Source organism: Phyllostomus hastatus, unplaced genomic scaffold (genome assembly GCF_019186645.2).
Source record: "Phyllostomus hastatus isolate PE091 unplaced genomic scaffold, TTU_PhHast_1.1 phas_contig_86, whole genome shotgun sequence".
In the NCBI taxonomy this organism is placed as follows: Eukaryota; Metazoa; Chordata; class Mammalia; order Chiroptera; family Phyllostomidae; genus Phyllostomus; species Phyllostomus hastatus.
In genome coordinates, this window is record NW_025333977.1 from 76,015,491 (window position 1) to 76,040,849 (window position 25,359).

The 25,359-nt window shown below is 35.9% G+C and overlaps 1 protein-coding gene across 18 annotated transcripts in view; it reads left to right on the forward strand.

The window, feature by feature from the left end:
- The window catches only part of BBX (BBX high mobility group box domain containing), a 267,802-nt gene that overhangs the window by 166,178 nt on the left and 76,265 nt on the right, over window positions 1-25,359 (forward strand). For 17 of the 18 annotated variants that reach the window (XM_045850882.1, XM_045850876.1, XM_045850877.1 and 14 more), the window contains 3 exons: window positions 5,424-5,594; window positions 12,641-12,883; window positions 23,517-23,712. In XM_045850882.1, coding sequence (XP_045706838.1) covers window positions 5,433-5,594; window positions 12,641-12,883; window positions 23,517-23,712 — 601 coding nt within the window. In that variant the 5' untranslated portion in view covers window positions 5,424-5,432. The remainder of the gene's footprint in view (window positions 1-5,423; window positions 5,595-12,640; window positions 12,884-23,516; window positions 23,713-25,359) is intronic. The other variant, XM_045850892.1, reaches the window with a different exon arrangement.

Sequence of the window (25,359 nt, forward strand, 5' to 3'; positions counted from 1 at the left end):
AACTTCTCTCTCCATTTCCCCACTTAGGGAATAATAACTGAATTCAGAAGAATGGGAGAGATCGGGGTTAATTTTGAAACCCCCATACTGTATATAAATAGTGAATTATTGCAAAGATTCAGCATACAAGTTCATATAGTTGCTTATGACAACCCTCCCAATTAACTGACCTTGATGTTCTGGTGAACCAGGATGCTTTTGAACACATAAAAATAAATAAAGCTTTGAATCAACAAGAAAAAGGCCTAGTGATGGAGATTGGATGTATACAAATAATTGTTATTTAAGGCAAAATGTGGTTAAGTGTCATCGGTAATACAAAATCTTTCTAATGTATTTCTGGGGAAGAACAGATTAATATGGGGTGTATCAGAAGAGATACATAGTACCTGTAGTGGCATGTCAGCTACATGATAAGAATTAGAATAGATGGGGAAGGGGGTTAAAGTGGTTATTTTGAACCCCAAAGCCACATATACTATCCATAAATGTGACTCTTGATATTCTATTTTCTGGTTGAATATTGAAATTATATGTATACACACAGAGGCACATATACTTAAACACATTTCACACATAAGTGAGATAGCATAATGAAAATCCTTAAGGCTAAATGATACATTTTTCTCTAGGCATTGGCAACCATTTTAACCTTTCTTGTTTATAACAACTTATAGTTTCCTATTGATTTCTGTTACTCTTTTAAAAATGTGTTATCATGAAATATTGGGTCTCCAGTACGGGTTTAATTACCACTCAAGCAGCTCATCCTGAAGTGATTAATAAGCCACAAAAATAACCATTTCCTCTTCTCTCCATATAGCATTGGTATTTTTGGAAATTGGGTTGCCTGTGCCAAGTTTTATTTGTAGATAGAATGGGAATTGTTAAATGGTCTATCATCAGTTCACAAGAAACCTTTGTTCCTTTATAAAGAGCAAACCAGATAACTAATTCCATTTAGAGTTTTCAATAACTTCTTGTACTCTTCAGGCAGCCACACAAATCATGGAATTGCTTCAGATACTCAGCAGAAGTTTGTTGCTGAGAAAACCACAGGAACCTGGTTTTCTGTTCTCTTTCCTTTTTTATTTTTTTTGACTAGACATGGCTTTTAATAAATTAATGAGGATTTTTATGAAAATGACTACTTGAAAATATGTTATAATAAATGAGGATTTTTTATTGTAGCCCAAGAAATAATTTGAATGTTTATCAGTAGTGGAATAATTGGATAAATTGAGATATGTTCTTATTTTGGAATGTTACATAGTTAATACCAAATGAGAATGATCAAGGTATAGTGGTTTAGAGAGCATGATATAGGCAATGTAAAAATATTAATGGCTATGCTTACTTGTTATAGTTATATATAAAAAAGGTACAAAATGATAGTTCTTAAAGATATTAAAGCTGGATAAGGGTAGGCAAGACAGGTAAAGGTGGGATGTTTATAATACAGAAGAGAATTCAGAAATAGGCTCATACATGTGCTAATTTAGGATAGAATAAAAGTGGCATTTCAGAGGAATGAGGGAAGCCTGGATTATTTAATAAATGGTATTGGAACAGTTGTCCGACTAGGTATTTGGGGGGGGGGGGAAGAAGCTATTTCCCTTCTTTACTCCTTTTATCAGAATGACTTGCAGATCAAATATTTAAAACTTTTAACATAATGAAGTCATGCACGTTCTAGAAGGAAACATTATTCATTTGTTTTTTAATTTGAAGTGAGGAAGACCTAAGTATGACCCCAAATCCAGAAATAATTAAGGAAGGATACATTTGCCTATGCCATATTGTTTTTAAGGCTTGAGAACTGGATAAATCTTGAAAGTATGTGTGGGCAACATGACATTAAAAGTTTATTGATACCACTTTTCAAGCATTTGGACTAAGACAGAATTATACTGACCAAAAAGGCCATTACGTGTGTTTTTAGCAACAGTAATTGTCATTGTGGAACATTTAAATAGATGATATTTAATTTACTATTGAATGTTTGCACATGTATGTTTAAACCATAATTTGTATATTGTTACTTCAAGTGAATGAATGAAATATAACAAATCAAACAGATGGTGATAAAGTATGTAAGAAACTGGACAGGTATAGTTTACCGCTGGGCTACAGGGCTAGAACATGATGATGTAGGTCAACCTCATTTTATGCTGTTTTTACCTTTATAATATGAATGTGTTGTTTTTATTTAGAAAAACTTTATCTTGTATTTTTTTCCCATTACCATTTAGTCCCCTTATACCCCCCTCACCCCAGTAATCACAGTGTTATCCATGAGTCCTTTTTCCTTTTTGCTCAATCCTTCCACCCCCTAACCTCCCCTGCCTCTGCTAGCTGTCATCCTGCTCTCTATCTATGAGTCTGTCCCTATTTTCCTTGTTAGTTTAGTTTGTTCATTAGATCCCACATATGAGTGAAATTATACAAGATTTGTCTTTCTCTGACTGGCTGGTTTCACTTAGCATAATGTTCTCCAGGTCCATCCATGCTGTAGCAAAGAGTAAAATTTTTCGTCTTTTTCACAGCTGGGTAGTATTCCATTGTGTGAATGTCTCATAGTTTTATCCACTCCTTATTGCAGGACACGTGGGCTGCTTCCATATCTTGGTAATTATAAATAACACTGCAATGAACATAGGGATGCTTATGTTCTTTCAAATTAGTGTTTTGTGTTCCTTTGGATATATTCCCAGAAGTGGGATTGCTGGGTCAAAAGGCAGATTCATTTTTAATTTGTTGAGGTATCTCCATACTGCTTTCCACAGTGGCTAGGCTACACCAATCTGCATTCCCACCAACAGTACAGAAGGGTTCCCCTTTCTTCACATCCTTGCCAGCACTTGTTTGTTGGTTTATTAATGATAGCCATTCTGACAGGTGTGAGATGATATCTCATTGTGGTTTTAATTTATATTTCTCTGATGATTAGTGACATTGAGCATCTTTTTATATGTCTGCTTATTGGCCATCTGTATGTTGTCTTTGGAAAAGCAGCTATTCAGGTCCTCTGCCCATTTTTGTTTTCAGTTGGATTGTTTATTTTTTTGCTGTTGACTTTTATTAAATTCTTTATAAATTTTGGATATAAACCCCTTATCAGATGTATCAGCAAATATGTTCTCCCATTCAGTGGGTTGTCTTTTTATTTTATTGGCGGTTTCCTTTGCTGTGCAAAAACATTTTAGTTTGATGAAGTCCCAGTTGTTTATTTTTTTCTTTTGTTTCCTTGCTCGGGGAAGTATATCTAATGAAAAATTGCTGTGAGCAATGTCTGAGATTTTGCTACATACGTTTTCTTCTAGGACTTTTTTTTTTTTTTTTGGTTTTGGATTTAACATTTAAATCTTTTATTTATTTTGAATTTATTGTTGTGTGTGGCATAAGAAAGTGGTCTAGTTTCCTTTTTCTGCACATATCTGTCCAATTTTCCAAACACCATTTATTAAATAAACTTATCTTTAGCCTATTGTATGTGCTTGCTTCCTCAGTCAAATATTATATGACTATAAAGGTGTGGTTTTATTTATGGGCTCCCTGTTCTGTCCCATTGATCTATGTGTCTGTTTTTATGCCAGTACCATGCTCTTTTGATTAGTATGGCCTTGTAGTATAGTTTGATATTAGGTAATGTGATTCCTCCAACTTTGCTCTTATTTCTCAGGATCGCTGTTGCTATGCGGGGCCTTTTATCATTCCATATACATTTTTGAAATATTTGCTCTAGTTCTGTGAAGTACGTCATTGGAATCTTGATAGGAATTGCTTTGATACTAGGTAGTGCAATTCCTCCAACTTTGTTCTGATTTCTCAGGAACGCTGTTGCTATGCGGGGCCTTTTATCGTTCCATATACATTTTTGAAATATTTGCTCTAGTTCTGTGAAGTACGTCATTGGAATCTTGATAGGAATTGCTTTGATACTAGGTAGTGCAATTCCTCCAACTTTGTTCTGATTTCTCAGGAACGCTGTTGCTATGCGGGGCCTTTTATCGTTCCATATACATTTTTGAAATATTTGCTCTACTTCTGTGAAATATGTCATTGGAATCTTGATAGGAATTGCTTTGATACTAGGTAGTGCAATTCCTCCAATTTTGCTCTTGTTTCTCAGGATCACTGTTGCTATATTGGGCCCTTTGTGGTTCCATATAAACTTTTGAAATATTTGTTCTAGTTCTATGAGATACATTATTGGAATCCAATAGGAAATGTATTGAATCTATAGATTGCTTTGGGAGAAAAGTTTATTTTCTTTTTTTAGTCATTGAAAAGAAATAGAATTTGGCATTTCTGAAAGATAACGCCACATAACATAGCCTGGCTATTACCTCGTGGTTTCAGTGAGTTACCCACTGGGGGAGAAAAAACAAGGGAGTAAAACTGTCACTGAATTGCAGTACATATGTAATGGTGTGGCACAAATGCATTTGTAGTTTGTGTGTCACACACATGGTACTGGGGATTCTCATCCGACAAAGGGAACTAACAGTGTTTTTTCATTGCCTCTTTGGAAGCTGCACATAACTAGTTTTTGAAAAATATGTGTCATTTTAGGAAAGTTTTATTTTAAATCCAAAACATTTGATTCTTACAGAGTACTCATTTTATTTAGTAATACTTCCAATTTCAGATTTGTCATAGTGTAGAATGCAAAATTTATGTAAGTTATTATAATAGCCATCAGAGAAGGTGTGGAGGGCCACCTCTGTGAGTACCTGTGTTCCCCCAGGCGACATCTTTCAGATTTCTCTGGTCGGAAACTTTGAGAAACCCTGCCCTAAATAAATATGAACAGGTGGCAGAAGTTTGTAGTCATTCTAACACTTTATTTGGGTTTTGAGTTCTGAAGCTACAGAGTGGAAGGAAGTAGATTTCATAAAAGGCAAATGTTATTAGCTCATTTTGGCCCACTAAAATGCACGTTTGATTATGTACTGTATTTTGCCATGTATAATGCACATTTTTTGCCCAAATTTTTGAGGGGGAAATAAGGATGCACATTATATGTGGATAGTATATGAAGTAACTTGTATCTATTCTTGTGTTTTGTAATTGTTTGTTACAGAAAATTTCTTGTACCATAATACGTTAAAAAATAAATGCTAAAATTCCTTTATAATATAAAAGTAAATATGTAAATATAAATAAATAAAAATTGAATTAAAAAACTAAAACGAAAGATTTTTTTCCTGAAAGTTTGGGCCAAAAACATGGGTGCATATTATACAGGGCAAAATACAGTACTTAGAATTTTTACTGAATTCAGTAAACTCCTGAGTTGGTAGACACCTTAGTCATTAAAATTTTAATCCAATTAAAGCTAAGGAAAGTAAACAAATTAATAGTAGTCAAACTTACTTTGATTTCCTCATTTCTATTTTCTCCCTTTTTCCTTTTCCCAGGTCACAGTAATGAAAGGCAGTAGTAGAAATAAAGATCATTCAACAGAAGGAGAAGGGGCTGGAAAACGACCCAAAAGAAAGTGTCTTCAGTGGCATCCATTGCTCGCAAAAAATCTCGTTGACTTTTTAGAAGAGGAGGAAGACGAAGAGGAAGAGGAGGATATTGATAAGGTAATTCCTCCATTTGTTATATAAGTTTAAAGGTTTTTTTGAGCATTCATTCAGTGAACACCTATAGTATAAAAGATATGCTTCTAAAGTCTGTGTAATTTGAATCCTGTTTAACTACTTAATCTACATTTTTATTCCAAAAGTTGATGATTCTTAAAGTGTCTGTACTTCCTAATAGTTTAGACTGAAACAGAGCTTTCTTAAATAGTATTTTCATCAATTAACTAATAATTTGATGGTAATGTTGAGATGCAGTGGAGATGGGGGTTTCATAAAATTTGGTGTGCTCACCTGGCAGCCAACCTGTTGCTCCTCTGGCCTCTTTCTTTGCTTCTAGCCTAGCCCGGCCACTGCAGGCAGTCCCACGGCTGTTGAGTCCTCATCTCTGTGGCATCTGGCTGCTCTCACCCCATCAGGCCGCTGTGGCAGTCAGTCTTCCATGTCCCTTTCTCTGGACTCACACGTGAGCAGCCAGCTTTTGTTTGGAAAGTCACACAACCATGCAGGTGACTTTAGAAAGCCACATATTCCTCCAGGTCTTGGCATAACTCCTCATCATTAAGGGCTATGTCCCCAACAGATGGGACTCCTCATTTCAGGTGTTCCTCCCACCCAATTCATTCCAAGTCAGAGGATTTCCTTCGTAGCACTTGTTACTATTTGCCTTGTGTTTAACCATGTCCTTGTTTATGTCTGTTTTTCTCAACTGGAATATAAGCTCAATAAGAGCAGGGGTCTTGCCCCTCTTTATGCTCCTGTCCTTTCTTAGAACTTGGAATGGTGCCTGGCACAGAATAAGTATTGAACAGATATATGCTCAGTGGAAGAATAAATGACTACATATTTTGTGTTACTATGAATTTTATAAACACATTTTTAGTATTCTTCAGGCCTTTGACATCCTTTTATTCTTTTGCTCTTAGCTTGTGTTGGCTCCCTTTTCACTGTCTCAGCTGGTATTGTAAACATTTTTCCTGTTTTCTCAAGACACATTCTCTAGATACATTTTACAGTTTCTCTCACTCTTGCCCTTTTTTCCTCTTTCATAGAGAAATTAAAAATGACTTCTTGAGTTTCCTCTCCTTTACTCACCTGTACACTTTTCTTCTTACTCATCTTTTCCTCCTTCTTTCCTTGTTCAGAGAAATAGGTGTTACTCCTTCTTTTTGAGGACATTGCAAAGTTATACTTACTTTGATCTTTCTGACACATTTGCACCTGTTGATCACTTGCTTCTTGAAACTGTGTCTATATGTATGATATCACTCATTTCTATTTCTTCCCAAATAAATTTGCCTAGTTTCTTTCAGTTGATGCTCCTCCATTACTCTACCCTCCAGTGTTGATTTCTTCTGGGCCTCTTATTTTAATTTCTGGACTTGAATTTCTGACTATTTACTTGACACATCCAGTTAGATATGACATAAGAATTTCAGTTTGATTTTTTTTTTTTTAATGTAGTTCAGTTTGATTTTAGTTACAAACAACACTGGATAGTATTTTACTACTGAAGAAAATCGTCAAAAGGCAAATAATGAAAAAATAGTAAACCATTAAATAAATGCTGTAGAAGGAATTTGTAAATATTCTACACATGTAAAATATGTAAAACTGAGTTATTTTTTATTAAATGTATTGTAAAACAAAACAAAACAAAAAAAGAATCTGAGTTTGAATGTGTTCAAAATGAAGCCTTTTTCTCTCTCCTCCAAACCCCGTTCTCCTGCATCGTCCCTTTCTCAGTAAGTGGCAGCTCCTATTTTCAGGTTGCTTCCCCCGGAAACCTTGTCTGTTTTCTTTTGTACAAATTCCATATTAGTTCACCCAGCAGCAAATTATCAGCTATGCTTTCAAAATATGTCCTCAGTTTGACCATTTCCCAGCAACTTCACTACTACTGACTGACTCCAAGCTGCCACCATATCTGGTGCATATTATTCTCTGTCTCACTCTGCCTCTGCTCTTGTCCTTCTGCAGTCTGTTTTCAACAAAGCAGCCAGAAGCATCCTTTCAGGGTGGAAGGCTGGTTGCACTGCTCTTCTGCCTCCGGAAGGCAGGAAATTCCTATGCTCACTGCTCTACGTACATCATCTACAACAGTGCCTGGTCTCTGCTGAGAGCGACTTCAAATTCAGCCTGTCAATACTGATCTTTCTGCTGTGTGCCAGATCTAATTGCTTTCATTTGAGAAAACGTATTCTTTGTTTTGTATGAAGGAGTCTTGCCACTGAAGCTAGAAACAGCCTTCCTTTTTCAAACTTTACATCCAATTAGATACCTCTTACCTCACCTTATAAATAAAGATTGTCTTTGTTCACATTATCCATTCTCATTGTTGCTGCCTTGACTCAGCACTGTTCCCTTTTTTGTCTGGACAGCTGGAATAAACTTTTATCTGCTCTCTCTAGTTTTGGTTACTTCTAGTTTTGCTGTTATAATTCATGCTTTACACTAATGACAAGATTTGTCTTAAGATACAAATCTAACAATGTCTCACCTGTGGTTTTAAGCAGGCTTTCCATGTCCTAGTCTAGTACTAATGTTGATTTGTTACCAAGTATTACAGTACTGAGCCCCTGGTGAAAGAAAAATAAATTCAGATAGTTTTTCATTTTTATTTAATTTTATTTATTTAATCACATATTTATTTCCATATTCATCTTTTTGGTTAGTTAGTATTACTAGATAGTAGTTAAAAACATATTTTTGATGTCTGTACTTGACAAAATAAAAAGTTGGCCATCTGTGTTGGACCCCCAAAGTTTCTTATTAGTCTGTACAATCTGAAACTAACTTTCAAACAAGTAGTTGGCAAACTTATTTACATGATTAAAAGCATGTTTGGGGTTTCTTTTTTTGAGGTGATAGAACACGTTCTTCATGAAGTGGCTTCTCCCTTCTACTTCTCATGTCCGTGGTCTAATCTTTTACATATCACTGCTATTGAACTGCATATTGATATTTGAATAAACCATCCAGCCTTAATCCCTGTTAGTTCCTCCATGTCTCCCCATTGACTACCTGGAACTCCAATTCATCTTCCAGAATTTAGCTCAGACAACAACTTTTCTAGGGAGACTTCCGTGTGCTTCTACACATCTAATAGAGCTTTATTATTTCACTGGTTCCCTGTTGCAGTCAGCATACTGCTTTTTAATTTATTTGTATATATGTCTTTCTCCTCCCCAAACAGTGAGCTCCTTGGGTCAGGATTTTATGTTATTTATCTCTTTCCAGCTCTTGGCTTGAATTTTATAATTTAGCAACTGCATCAAAAATTAGTCTGTTGTGAAGGGAAATGTATTTACTTCCTCAGCCTATATCCTACATATTTGTCTGCTTATTTTCCTTTAGCTTCTTCTCACTTTGAGAATGCTAAATAAGTGTTCCTTGAAAATGCAAATTATTGCTAATAGTTGTATACATAATAAGAAAAATAAACCTATATAGCCTTTAATCCATTAATAATCCCTAATGTATTTCCAAATCAGATAGCTATGATTACAAGTTTGTGCTGTATTATTGGTGTTTGAAGATAACTGATGGTTAATTAAATGCATTTGCAATACTTAATTTAAACTTGAAGGCTTTTTAAAAAAATACCAAATTAGATTAAGCTAGCGATTTGCCCTAGAGTATCTTATCTGTAACAGTTGCCCAATAAACATGATATAAAAGAACATGGTTGCCTTTATAATAGTGGTTCTCAAAGTGTGATTTTTATACCAGCAGCACAAGCATCAGCTGGGACTGTGTTAGAAGTACTAATTCTTAAGCCCAGACCCAGATCTTCAGAATCAGAAACTCTGGGAATGGGACTGAACAATCCATTTTAACAAGGCGTTTAGGGATTTCAATGCCCACCCAAGTTTGAGAACTACTGACCTACTATATAAAGCAGACTCACAACAACCTCAGTCCTTCCTGATTTTAACTATGAAACAGGAAATTAAAGAAATGCTTTTAGTAAGCATTATGGACTTCTGTTTACAGTTGCATTGTTTCTAAGAAAGAAGTGTAAAATCATACTTGAGCATTAGAAGATATTTAATAATCTTAATATATTCTGAGATTCTGTAATCAAAGATGTGTTTTAAGGAATTTAACCTTTAGCCATGTGCAAAAAGTATTTGTAAGAGACCAAAAGCAGAAATACCAGGCCATAGGCAAGAGTGGCACTGGGACAGCAGCAATGAGACTTATACAGATGGAATGGAGAGGACCAGGGAGCACTGTCCAGTCCTTGAAGACCTTCAGTTGAATGAAATGCTTAGAAAAAGGGAGGATTCAGAACTGATTTTGAGGGTTTGGGCCTGGACGAGTTTATTTTTATCACTGTAGCATTTCACTAGACAGGAGAGCTTCATACTTACAAGCTCGAAAATTTACAATGTAGTTCTTCCTTCCTTCAATGTTAAATTTCTATTTTGATTGTTACAGTAGAAGGCTATCTACTTGTGATATACACAAAAACATTACATGGTGTTAGAATTTATTATCTATCTTCATGTGAAACATTTCTATATTATTAGCTATAAAAAGCACTTTACAAAGAAGAGAAAGACAGCTGTTAATATTTGTGTACTCTGTGTGAATATTGTTAATAATCTTGAAACCCATATACTACAATGGGTTTATTCATTCATTCAACAGTTAAATACTAATGCTCCACCAGACATTGAGCTAGGTATGCTATGTAAGGAAAAAAATGTAAGCAATTATAACACAATGTAATGTACTATAATAGCATATATGCACAGGTTGTTATAAAAACTAGGCAGAAGAATACACCATAAGTTGTTTACCAACCCCTAACAGTGGTTGATAATTTTGAAAAAATAATTTTTTTTATCAATTTTAAATTGTTTAAATGGAGCTAAGGAAAAAATACAATTTGAGCTGTGGCTGGTGAGTCTTGGTTGGGCATCATCCGGCAAAGCAAAATATCACTGGTTGGATTACCAGTCAGGGCACAGTCCTGGGTGACAGGTTCAGTCCTTGGTCTCCCCAGTTGGTGTGCACATGCAGAAGGCAACCAATTGGGAGTTCTGGCCAAGACGGAGGCATAAGTAGAAACCCTTCACTTCCTCACACAACCAAAAGAAAGATAACAAACAATCTAAAAACAATAAACAGCCAGAAGTACCAGAAAATCAAACTGCATGGAACTCTGACAACCAAGGAATTAAAGAAACGTTTACCCAGACCAGTAGAAGGATGGAGAAAGGCAGCCAGGTGGGCAGAGAGGACCTGCAGCAAGGTGGCGGACTACATGGGCAAGGCAGGGCCAGCTGAATGGGAAACTAAGACTCAAAGCTAGCAGTAAACTATGGCAGGGGTTGCCACGGTGGGAGAAACTCCCAGTCCCACATGAGAGAGTTCATTGGAAAGTAGAGGTAGAGCCAAACAAGTAGCTACATTGTTCCCTCTCTGACCCCTCTCCCATAGACAGTGCCACAATGCAGCAGCAAAGAGGGTTGCCTCACCAGGTGAATTCCTAAGGTCTTGCCCACCCCCCCTCCCAACATAACAGACACACTGAGACAAAAGAATATGGCCAAAATGAAAGAATAGATAGAGCTCCAGAAAAAAAAAATACAACTAAGCGATGGAGAGAGAGCCAATCTATCAGATGTAGAGTTCAAAACACTGGTAATCAGGATGCTCACATAAATGGTTGAGTATGTTTGTAAAATAGAGGAAAGTGAAGGCTATGAAAGTGAAATAAAGGAAAATGTACAGGAACCAACAGTGAAGGGAAGGAAACTGGGACTCAAATCAATGGTTTTGAGCAGAAAGAAGAAATAAACATTCAACCAGAACAGAATAAAGAAACAAGAATTCAAAAATTGAGGACAGGCTTAAGAACCTCTAGGACAACTTTAAATGTTCCAACATCCAAATCATAGGAGTGCCAGAAGAAGAAGAGGAAGAGCAAGAAATTGAAAACTTATTTGAAAACATAATGGAGAACTTTTCCAATCTGGCAAAGGAAATAGACTTCCAGGAAGTCCAGGAACCTTAGAGAATCCCAAAGAATTTGGACCCAAGGAAGCACACACCAAGGCACATCATCATTACATTACCCAAGATTAAAGAGAAGAAAAGAATCTTAAAAGTAGCAAGAGGAAAGGAGAGAGTTACCTACAAAGGAGTTCCCATAAGACCACCAGCTGATTTCTGATAAGAAACATTGCACATAAGAAGGGGCTGGAAAGAAGTATTTGAAGTCATGAAAGGCAAGGAGCTACGTCTAAGATATTCTGTCCAGCAAAGCTATCATTTAGAATGGAAGGGCAGATAAAGTTCTTCCCAGATAAGGTCAGCATCTGAGTTCATCATCACCAAGTCCTTATTATATGAAATGTTAAAGGGACTTATCTAAGAAAAAGAATAAGATCAAAACGATGAACAGTAAAATCACAACAAACTCATAACTATTAACAACTGAACCTAAAAACAACAACAACAAAAGAACTGAAGAGGAAAGCCAAGCAAACAACTAGAACAGGAACAGAATCAGAGAAACGGAGATCACATGGAGGGTTTTCAGTGGGGAGGTGGAGGGGAAGAATATGGGGGAAAGGTACAGGGAATAAGAAGCATAATTGGTGGGTATAAAATAGACGGGGAGAGGTTAAGAATGATATAGGAAACAGAAGTCAAAGAACTTCTATGTACAAGCCATGGACATGAACCAGTGGTGGGGGTAATGGTGGAGGGTTGGAGGGTGCAGGGTGGAGAGGGGATAAAGGGGGGAAAATTGGAAAAACTATAATAGCATAATCAATAAAATATACTTTTAAAAAAAGAAGACAACCAATTGATGTTTTTCTTTCACATTGATACTTCCCTCCCTCTCTTTCTCCTTCCCTTCCCTTCTCTCTAAAATCAAAAATAAATAAGGAAATAAATACACAAATCTGATATATCCCTTCCATGCCTGAAACTCTTTAAAAAATACAATTTGAAAACCAAGACTAATTATTAAAGGAAAATTGCCCAGCATGTATTAAGCATCTGGCTTTTGTTTTGGTTGGTAATAGGTACAACTTCTTGGGGCTGATGGCCTAGAGCAAGATGTTGGTGAGGCTGAAGATGATGAATCACCAGAACAGCGAGCCCGGAGACCAATGAATGCATTTCTCTTATTTTGCAAACGCCATCGCTCCCTTGTACGTCAGAAACACCCCAGGCTTGATAACCGAGGTGCTACCAAGATACTAGCTGATTGGTGGGCTGTTCTTGATCCAGAGGAGAAACAGAAATACACAGACATGGCCAAGGAGGTAGGTTCCAGTGACAAGGTTTTTATGGTAGACGTGAGCAATCAATCCTGTAACTTCCAGTAAGCAAACAGGGAATTCCCACTGAAGGCCAGCAGCAGAAAGGTGAATTCTGAATTAGGTGTTAAGTAAAAACATAAGAGGCTTATTCCTATTTCTGAGTTCTGAGTTCACTTTCCAAACACTGGTAGAGTGCCAGGAGCAGTATATTACCAAGAGGTTTTTGTCTCATTGTACATACTCCACTGATTGTTAGAAGCAGTTGATTTTTATGAATGGTGATTTATTTATTATGATTTTGTTCCTAAATAGTTTTTCTGGGAACTCAGCTTCTGTTGTCAGAAAATGCCTGTAGTAAAAAATGGCAGACTTAGGTTACTCTAGCTGTATCATGGGAAAGAGTTTTGATCTAGTTCTGATGCTAAAGAGCTTTGTGATGGTATCTAGGTCAATGTCCGGGTCTCAGCTTTCTTCATTTTTTTATATTAGAATGAGGAAGTTAGATAAAAATTTGTATCCCTTACAGCTCTAACAGTTTTTGGTTTTGTAATATACACAGTTATCAAGAAATATGCTTTGATTCCTGTTTTGTTGGTAATGCAGCAAATGTAACTTCCAATAAGCAAACAGGAATATTCATAAGCAAATGAATATTTGAAACTAGTAAATGACAGTGGAATAGGATGTTTTGTGATATGTGCATGTATGTTAATACTGTGTAGGCAGTAGTTGGTGAGAGATATTTCCATGCAGGAGGGCTATTCAGAAAGATAGGACATTAATCCTAAAATGATAGCAATGACTAAATTTCTTCAAAAATTGTATACTGCCCTGTTTCTAAATTAATCTGAAATTAATGAGCTCATTGGATATTTAAAATATGTAGAGACTTTATTTATTTAAAAGATTTTATTTATTTTTAGAAAGAGAAGAAGGGAGGGAAAAGGAGAGAGAAGCATCCATAGGTTGCCTCTTTTATTCATTCATGTATTTCTTTCAGAGAGAGGGGAAGGGAGAGAGAGAGAGAGAGAGAAACATCAGTCAGTTGCCTTTTGCACGCCCCCCCAATTGGGGACCTTGCCCATAACCCAGGCATGTGTCCTGACAGAGAATCGAACTGGCGACCTTTTGGTTTGTGGGATGACACCCAACCCACTGAGCCACACCAGTCAGGATATAAAATATATAGTGTAATGGATTTATCAATTAAGGAGAAAGCAAAGCAATATCATTGTGGTTAAACCTGAAAGGACTAGTTCTAACTTTATTTCTTCAGTGTTGCCACTTGTAAATGTTGCCACTTACAAAAAATCTTGATTTATTAAAACCCTACCACCCAAGCATTTGTTAAATTCTGAGAAAAGATGAACCAGCAGGGGACAAAATACAGAGTTTCAGGTGACAGATATTATTAGGCCTTTCAGTGGAAGGCTAATATTTTTCAGTGTGGAAAAATATAAATGTTTTAAGTGATGTGGTTTTATTGAGTTGTTTAACAAGCTAACATGGAACATAAAAATTTTTTGCCAATGTTCAGGGTAATTTGAATCCAGAGTAAATGATTAGCCTAGTTGCTATGTAATTAATGCTCACATAAGGCTCAGGAATTGACCACTGTTAAAGAACAGGATTTTTACTATGTAGAGAATCTGGAAAATTTAAAATCATTTCTAGTAACCTACATGATTTTAAATGTTTCAGTAGATTCTCACTAGCATAACAGTAATTAACAGTAAAACTTTCTCATTAAATAGCTTTAGATCTTTTCATAGTCATGCTTATATGGTAAAATAAACAATTATCTGAAGCCTCATAGGGAACTCCATTAGCTTCCTATAATTAAACAATCAAGTTTGTTTTGGGATTGCTGTTTTTGGATAACAAGCAGCCTGTACCAAGTTTGTATATTGTTTGCCATTTCTTAAATACTGCTAATTTACAAACCCAACAAGACCACTTGAGGAATATTATTTTCATACAGGAAATCCCTTACTAATTACTTAATTAGGGTCACAATATTTGCCAGAGTGGTGCTGTAATGAAATTTGTTAAGGTGGCCTCCTGCAGTCTGCTTCAAGTGGAGACGGTAGATGGATCTTCACTTTGCATCTGGCCTTGTTTACGTATGTTACTATGAAATGTTGCCTTATTCCTAGCGCACAGTGTGGAAGATTCAGCTACTTCCAAAGTCAGTTGGTTTCTAGTTATAAGCAATACTTCTCAAAATTTACTTACTTAAATGGGTTTGAAATTACATTAAAGTTCAGGTAATTGTTTTGTTGCTTTTTTGTATTAATATTGCGACCTTAATTGAAATGTCAGTTTACTAAACAAAAACTTACTGAGTTGCTTCAAGGTACCAGGGCCTGTGGTGGTTGCTAGTGATGAATATGTTCTCAGTTCCTCAAGATCCCTCTCAGGCAGTCATTTTAAAAACTGTTTTCTTTGAAAGTTTTTAATTTTAAACCCCCAAATTTAAAATGCATTCTCTGTTAGGACAAGACATATTCTTTCAGCAGAGCTGAGTGTGAATGTGAATGCTTATGTGATATTCTATATCTATTCAATATCTATTCTGTCATTATCAATTGAGTGAGAAATACTTAATTTTTTCTTTTTTGTTTTTAAAAGAAACATTCTAAAAACAGCAGTGAGTAATAATGCAACCTTAGAGAGATTCTCTTTTAGCTGCAAAAACTTTAACTCTTTTATTGCTTCTGATTATCTTCTATTAGTGCATCTAATGAGAGGAAGCATCCATTCTGGGGTTTGTTTTCCATTTCTTGAATTATCGCCCAATACTAATTTGCATTGTTGGAAAAAATGATTGAATGAGAGCTTCATGTTCTCTGATGAATCTCATTAGAGCACCTAATTGGTTGTAAGTAATGTAAAAATGCCATCCTAAGAATATCACCTGGGTAGCTGTCTGAACTTCAGCAATGTGCATGGTGGTGCAGTGTTGTGGCTGTTCACAGGTTCCAATTTCTGACTGTGACTGTCCATTAGGAGATGCAGAAATAATATTACTTTTCCTTTTAACATATTTATGTATGTACTCTTACAAGTATAGCAATACAAGTCTGCCTTATTGCCAAATAAGGCTGGAACCTTCCACTATTCACTTAAAGTAATGATTATAGTTAATTCACAATCAGTTTAGAGGATCAATATCTTGACTTTCATGTTGAGCAGAGTCAGTGCAAAGAAGAGAGGAGAATCTGGAAAGCTAAGGCAGTTTTGAATGACCTTTCTAATACCTTCTCCCTTTTTGTGTGTAGAATCAGAGGCATGAGGCTGAAGGCCTGCATTTGTTGATTGATGGGCTCATTCTGGACTTAATATTTTACATAAGCACAGGCATGCAAAGTCAGTTGTGATTGTCCCCATTCTTCAGAGCAGGGATCTCAGGCTCTTTGGATTTAGTACCTTGACCATTCATACATTTGCGGGGATGGAGTACTCTTTGCCTGTTTAACTTTGGTACCCTTTTACTACTATCTGCTGCTCACTTTAGATGATGGAGAAAGAGATAAGTGGATTTGAGTTAAATATAGCAAAATGGTAATTACAAAATGTCATGGGTCCTGGGGGAAGAGTCTACCTGTGCTAGGGGTGGGTATTAAGTGGGGGTATGTCAGAAGAGGCTTTATGAACTTGATAGAAGCTGACCTGGGCTTTGGTATAGGATTCAGAGACAAAGACAAGGGATAAGACCAGAAGTGGGAAAGTAAAAACAAGTTCAAGAACAGTAAGGTTCGTTTTGCGCCAAACCTAGGGTATGTGTAGGAGTAAAAGAAATGATGATATTAAGGAAAAATTATGAAACCATGCTGCCAAGTTTGGAGGTTCATTTGTATGCCAATAAAACAATTATGGAAAAATGCAATAAAATGTAACTTGAATGTAAACTATTAAAGGCTTTTGTAAATGTTGCTGTCTGTTGTTGTCAGTAATCTAGGAAACACTGTCATCAACATGCAGCTCTGTGGAGTTTTTAGTGGTTGGTTCTTCCTCCATATTTCAAGAAAAAAAAATAGCCAGTTTTTGCTTATTCATTTACAATTGGGATACTTTGTATAAAGACCATTCATTCCCTTGTGGACAGAAATGGATTCCTGTGGCTATTATTACACAGAGAGGAGCACCTCGTTTATCCAGCATCCATGAGAACCTGTTATACATAGTGATTTCTGCAAAGGAGAAATTCACCATTCCATTAAACACTTTTTATTTTATATATTTACCCTGGAAGTTTTTTTAAATTTTGTTTTTATTCCTTCTTACTTAGTAATCAGAATGCCTTTCAAATTTTTGACAATTTTAACTTACTGTTTGCAAACAAGAATTATTTTATAATCCATAATTTGGTAAGACCTTTGTGAATAGTTGCATTTTTTATTTCAACTCATTATTTACAAACAAGAATTACTTTATAATCTGTAATTTGGTGAGACCTTCGTGAATAATTACAATTTATTCACATTTTTGTGTATTTGATGATTCTCAACTATGTTGTTCTTTTGAATTTCCTCTTTGCTTTCACATGGGTCTGTCTGTGGGATCTACTCTCCCTTGTCAATTGACATTTCTCTCCTCTGTCAGTTACTTTTGGCCACCACTGATGAAATGACGTATTGTTTATGGGGTTTTCTGAATGTGGCTTCATTAGGGGCTCCATCACTTTGGGAGGATGTGGATAATAAAATGAAAGATTTCGACTCCATGTTTCACAATATTCCTTGTTCCTGAGACTTTTCCCATTCCTGTATTTCAGATATTAGTACTTTCCTACTGTATTAAAAACAGTATTTTAGCATTTGTATTTCAGATGATAATAGTTAATTTCTGAATATTATACTATCCCATCCAAGGTTCTTTTATGAAATTTAACTCAGTCCTCAAGTGAATCCCACAAGGGTGATATTATTTTTCAATATGATGAGGACACTGAGGCCTAGAGAAGTTAAGTGACTTATCCAAGGAAGCAAGTTAGTAGTAGTGGAGCTGTGGTTCTCCTACTTGGCCTTCACCCTTCTCAGATCTTTTGAGCTTCTACCTCTGGAAAGGGCAGTAAAGATGCCTGCCCTCCCAAGGTCAAGGTGAGATACAAAAAGGCAATGAAGGTGCAAACATTCTGTAAAGTTTAAAATGCTATGTAAATGTTAGCTTCATTGTTATTTCTAATAAGCAAACTTATGTTTGTTTGTATTTGGTACTTCATCTATTCATTATTTACTATTTTTATTAGGAACTGTGAACACAATGAAGGGCTACAAAAATGCAAAATTTGTCTTCAAATCACAAGAATCAACAAAACTAAATACATCATTTGCCTAACTTAGCAGATACTGTCCAAAGTGATTAATAGCCCCTAAGAAAATAGATGTTCAGTTAGGTGAACTAATGACTTGATTTCAAAAATATCAATTTGCTAATCGTTAGTGAACACTAGCATTTAAATATTCAAATAAAATAAAGTTACAAGGACTTATAATGACCCCATAAATAGTGATAAATAAACCTCACAGTGAGTGATAAGCTGAGAATTTACTCTCAATCTTTTACTCGTTTTGGTGTTTGTTTCAGATGGTAAATTTTAGATTGATTGTGGAACCTAATGCTGAAATTCATGTAAGATTTTTGGTAGTTTTGTAAGAAGAAAGTTTCAGTTTTGAAAGATGTAGTCACTAACAGTCAGATTTCCCAGGAGTTCTCTTTCTCCCCTCCAAGGCTGATCTACTAAATGAGTTCTTTCCCAGTAACATATCACATCCCTTGTTAAGAATCATTTGTATGCTTTGGTGAAAGTCAATACATGTTATGAAAGTGATTATACTGTCATTCTTATGAAGGAATGATTACCAGCATCAACTGTTTTTAAAGCATTGACCAGACTAATTAAAGCCATCATAAATGAACTTCAGATGCAGAGCTGTGCTGAAGACAACATAAAGCAGTGACAGTCGCCGACTATGATCATTTCTCTTTCTCTCACACATATTCCACCCACTCACCTCCCTCTCACTAGTTTGTGTGCATCGACTAGATGTCAGACACTCGTTAGACACTGGGGATGGAAAGAGCACATATTAGAGTCTCTGCCTTCATATTGTTTACAATCCATGATTAGCCATACAAACATACAGGGTGGGGCAAAATAGGTTTACAGTTATTCATATGGAAGATAATACAATAATTAGTAATAGTGCAAGAATAAACTGTTTTGCATACTGACAACTATTAACCAACTTTTGGCAGGCCTGTATATTTCTTTTTCCACATGGCCCATGTGGCTTTCCCTAGCTCAGGTATGAAAAATGGTTTTGCAAAGGGTCAGTAAAAGGGGAAGCTACCAGTGGGTTGGAGAACAAAGGGCAAGAAAAAAGCCTGGAGTATGTGGTTTTTTATGGAAAATGTTAACTGAGAAATCACTGTGAGGGTTAATATGCTATCACTATATCACAATATTAACCTTGCAAAATCTTAAACTCAGTGTAAATGATCAATACCAAGACAGTATTCCTTAGCCCAACCAAGTATGTATTGAGCAAAAGGGTTAAGAATGTGGGAGATAGAGAAAAGAATAACACAACCCTGGTCTTTAAGGAATTTAATGCTTAGATTCAGAAGCCATAAATTCATACAAAGACTCACAGGTCAACTCAAGTAGTGTATGAACACCAAGGGTGGCCAATACATGTGAGTCAGGAAGAGCCTCAGGGTGTGAGGATGTCTATCTGTCCTTGGAACTGGGCACGTCATCAGTCATTTGCTCTACATCAGAAAGACCTAATCATTTGTTGTGACAAGGTTATTAAGGAAAGAAATGAGGGAAAACTCTACATAGACCATATGTATGTATGTATGTATGTAGTGAAACTTAGCATGCTGGTCAACTGGCCAACCATGTTGGCAACTATCTATCATAACAGGATGAAAAGGGCCAAAGAGTTAGCCCCCACCTCTCTGGATCCTGAGGGCAGGGCTGTTCATGCTGGGGCCAGGAGGGTAACTCAATTATCCTCTAAGAACATCACCCTCAAGCTATTGGTCCTATTTTGTAAATAACCTCTTGCTAAAATAAAGTTTTCAAAAATCTCCCATTAGCAAAAAGCCATCTCGTGGCTTCCATTTTTCTCTGCTACTTTCAATCCATTAGGTAACCTAACTGATTCTACTTACAGACACAGCTCCTGATTTATGCAAGGTGCTCAGTAAATACTGGCTCCCTTCTCTCCAACTCCAACCACTGCCACATTTCATTAGCAATAATAATGAGTCATTGTTATTCAGTAACGGTGGTAAATACATCCCCTTTGTGACAGCATTTTGCCTGCTTCATATATGACAATGACATTATTCTATACAGAAAGACAATAACTTACGTTAATATTTAAAAAATTGGGTCCTAAGATTACTTTCCAGGTTATTTATAAGAATGGAAATTTGATCTTAAAAAGTACTTTAATGTTAATGAAAGATATATTTACTAACTATTCTCAAATTGTTTTTAATGCAGGGGTGAGGGGGGTGTGGCTACCTAAAATAGCAGTAGTGTTTCTAGTTATTAGTACAGTCTAGATCTTCAACAGAATGAAAGAGAATGGCAACCATGGTGAGTAATAAGGGGCCCTGGGAATGCCTATACAAAATAAAAGACACCTAATTCTGGTGGAAATATGTGAAATACTGCCATAAAGTGTACCAGAATTTTGGAGAAAAGATGACAAAGAAAATTATCTGATATTTAAAAAAGAGATGTAGCACATTTTTAAAAAATTTTGTTAACTGCAGGGGGCTAAGTGAATCCCTAACAGAATGTATTTTGAGACAACTGTATCTCTTCTCTGTGGTAGGCAGATACCACATTTACAAGGGTGAAAGAGGAAAGGAAGATTTACAAAGTGGCACTAATCTCTACTTCCTCCTTCTAGGGCCTTTCCCTCACAGAATTTAAAAAAAAAAATATGTAGATAATAAGACTTAATAGCACTATCTTATCTGAATTGTTGCTAGGTATCTTTAATAAAAAGAAAATTAGACTGTTTTATGTAATAGAACATTGACCCTTAAAACTTTCATGATAAAACCACTCCAATAAAAATGACACACTTCAAAAACTAACTTGAGTAAGTAGCCACAGAACTGCTTGGCTGTTATATTGTGGAAAAGTCATAAAGGAAAAGCTGAATGCAAGGTTAGTTGAAGCTGAGTTTAGCTATAGATATTGTTACCTAAATTGGCTAATGAGGATTATTGTGGCAACAGTAGTTCATTTTCATATGCAAATTTTAAAGGACAATTTTACTTCCTAATTTGAGTAATTAGGAGAAAAGTTAATCAGTTTGTACTAATTTTAAAAAATTAAAATTTCAGAATGTTTTTAAAAATCTTTGTTACTTTTTAGAAAATAAATAGGGATCTGGGTAAGTAAACATCTACATTTCTGAAAGTATATTAATAGATAAATTTATGTTAACTAATTCAAATTGTAGAATACTTGTTTTCTTTAAAAAATGTGTTCAGTGAGATTTAATAATTTCCTTAAGCACTTTAAACTTTCTTCTTACAAAATAGTTTACAGCATGAATTTGCAATTTTTCAAAGAGTGCGAAAGTTAACTTTTATCTACATCCCTTTGAATGATCACAGATTCCAAAGTCATCAGGATTTACTGTAGTAACTGGAACTTTCATAACCAGAACTTTCTTCTTAGAACACTACCAAATTTATTTTCTATTTCTCATGACAAATATGTTAATTTGTTTGAAAGTCTTTTGTTACTTTATAGAGTGGTGACCTTTGTCCAAATGACTGTTCGTCTGGCAGACCTGGCCTGTGTGTCCTTCGCTGGAACACAGCAATGACGCCTGTGTCTGCTCCTTCCCTCCACCTCTCCCTGCCATTTGTCACTATCTGCCTCCAGACAGCAGGCACGGCTATTTGTCTGCCCTGGCTTAATATGTAAATCCCCCCATGTACATGTAAGATAGCTGTCTCTTCTATCATGTTTGATACCTCAAATACATCCTACTATATGATGGTAAATTCTTATTTGGTTCTGGCCTTGTATCCTACATTATTTTTTAAGAAAGGTGAACTGTATCTTACAGTTTTTTATGCTTACCTTCCTACCACATGTACCTGTGTATCAATATGCAGATATATGGCTTTTAGTGGAAAAAAAAAAGATTATTCAAAAAATTTGAACTAAGGTAATCATGAATAATTCTAAACCATTGACTATCTATAGTACAATGTTCATTTATATAGTTTAAGGTGAAGTAGCAAGGAAAGTTTGTTATTTGGATTACATATACTTTCCTTACACCAAGAACAAAGGAACCTTTTTTTTTTCCTATTGAGTTAAATAAAAAGCTTTGGAGCTTTTTTTTTAATGGCAAGCTGATGAGATTAAAATAATTGCATTAATTTAATAAAGTGTCCACCAGTAATAACATATAATAGTTGAAGAATATATAGAAAATCCACTTTACCAGATAACAGAACTTTTAGTAATATATAATGAATAGAAATAAATATTTTTAATTTAATTTTGTTACAAAGGGGGAAAGAAGGGGCAGATGTGAGAAAAAGGGCTAGAGTGGATGCAACAGAAAGAAAGGGGAAAAGGAAGGTGTCAGTGAAGGCTGATACCTCCAAGTAAAGACGTACAGTTTGCAATGGGTGAATTGCAACATCACACATTACAGCTCTGGACACGTTCACATCAGTGATCATTTGTGCTCATTACAAAACCCTGGGATGTTTTCAGGTGCAGTTACACTTAAGAAATGGAGGAATTGAGGATGAGGGGTTAAACAACTTGCTTAATGTCCACATTAGGCTAGTAGCATAAATGGATTTTCAACCCAGGGATGAAGACACTGTGCCCAGTACTCTTTCTTCTACGTGGCCTTGCATCTTCAAAAGACTGAGAAGTTATATATCACTTTGCCCTTCCTTGTTCCCCTTCTTCTATTCTGTCTTGGTTCTTTTATCCCATAGCTAATTACTTTGCTCTGATAACTGTGCCTGCATTTTCCTTACTAGTACATCAAAGCACAGGTTTAATTTTTACTGTACTTACCAAATTAAGCAGCAAGCAGAAGAACTTTGCTACTGGCTTTGGTATTGACTCACACTTCATAATGTGCAGTAGATGCCATGCTGTGCACTTCTGTTTGCAATAACTCCAGGCATTTGGTGTTTTCAGTCGATGGAAACTAAGGCTGAGGCCCAGAGGTGTTGTGTTCTCCATTTCTGGTCTCTATCCTTGGTCACTGTAGCCCTAAGTGGAAGGATTAGGGTTTGAACTCTGGTTTTTCTGTCTTCAAAGCCATTGACTCTTTCATGACAAATAACTCCCTCTCTTCACCAAGGTCAGACAGCATTTTGTGTACTAATAAAATATTGAGGGTTAAAAAATAAAAAATTTGTTGGCTCTGTACCTTCATCCCACAAAGAACTTTTTAGTAAATTAATTCATGCCCTGAATTGTCATTCTATGAGGAAAGCTATCAAAGTTACTGGAAGTGTTTTCAGTCACTTTCCAAATGGAGTGATGATGTGAAGACAGAACATTTTCAGTTTATGTACTAATTAAAGCCTGTTATCTGTTCTTTGTTTATAGTATAAAGATGCCTTTATGAAAGCAAACCCTGGCTACAAATGGTGTCCTACCACAAACAAGCCTGTGAAATCCCCAACGCCCACTGTCAATCCACGAAAGAAATTATGGGCCTTCCCATCTGACTCTTCAAGAGACTTGCCAAGCCCCAAGAAAGCGAAGACTGAAGAAATGCCTCAGCTTAACTTTGGAATGGCCGGTGAGTTTAGACACTATTTCTACCTGTTCCTCAAGGACAGGGCAATACATTTAGGCAGTACTTTTCTCAAATAATCTGGAGAGAGAGAGAACCAAAACATGTGACCAATGGGAAATAATGGCAAATATAATATAGGATATCTTAAAGCTTCGGAGTGTAGCATACATGAGTATACACAATTAAAGAAAGGAGGTATAGACCAAGTGGTAGAGTCACTGTATATATTATATATGTGTGAATTCCTGACATCGGCATTATGGAAAAGCAGACAGCAATGCAGAGATGTCAGGAGCCCAGGGAATTTTGTAATGTAACAAAATTGTTTAAAGAGACATACACAGTAAGCTGTCTCAGTAAGCACCTTAGTTATTGCGAATACTTAAAAGGCCACAATTATGTAGACCATCTGAGAATGTGACACATTAAGGGTGAGAATATGAACAAGTCCATCTCAGATCTGAGATGGATCTGACAGTTGTTTCTTAGAGGAAACTCCCATTCTACCCATCTCCTGTCCCCATTTCTGTACTGGCTGAGAAAATTTAAAATTCCAGGTGGTACCGTTTATTATGGGACCTTTGATACTCTTTGGGTGGTAAGGAATGCTGAAGTATTTATAACTGAGAGATAACATACTTAAACTCATCTTGTAAATGTCTGTTTCCCCTGGCTATTGCAATGTGGTACTCAACAGAGAAATTTTCCAGGGTGAAATTGAGAGATTGGGCAGGGTGGAAGCATTGAAGTTGATATTGAACTATAGGGTTCCTATTTCATTATCACAAGCAGTTTTCTTCTAAATGAGAGCACTGAGCCATTGGTAATATGGAAAGTGAAGTTGAATAATATTGTGATGACACTTCCTTTTTTGTTTTAATAGCCAGTAGGCCAAATCGATGTACTAGTTTAGTGTATGGTGTTCATAGTATAACAATGTATGTGGTGGGTGCTGTCATATGTAAACCTAAGAAATGCATTCTAATATGATGACAGCATTCTTGGAGAATGAAGCCTTTAGGTGATTGTTATGTTAGGTGTGTAGTATGACTCTTAAGTGAGTTTCCAAAATGATACTTCTGCATATCTTAGGAGAATCAAAACAGAGATCTTTGCTTGTTTTAGCTGTCACTTTGTACAATTTTAGCTTCAAACCACTTGCTAGTAGTCTTGATGAGCATTCTGGACTTCCCAGATTCTATCAGTTGGAGTGTTTAGAAAAAAACATTATCAGGACCAAAAAAGAGTATGTGCTTCCAACTGAATTCTTTCAATTAATATTATCTTCCATTGCTTTTTCTTCCAATTTTAAATCTATGTCAGTCTGCAGGTTTTTTGCCTTCAGTATCTCCTTATAAATCAAAAATAATTGTAGATAAATTACAGAAAGCTATGAATGATGTCTGTTTATGGTGTCGTTTCTGACAGTTTATTAATCTACCTTTTATACCTACAAATTAGAAGTGGGACATAGGCTTCAGCCAAGATATTTACAGGTTAGCTTTTAAAAGCTGTGTTCTTTATAGTGAAATACAGGAAAAAAATTTTACAAAGAAACCTCTTTCTTGAATTTATCTTCTTATGTAGGGGCTTGTTGGAAATGGAAGTCTGTGATCAGAGCCCTTGTTAAGTTAGGGTATAACATGTAAC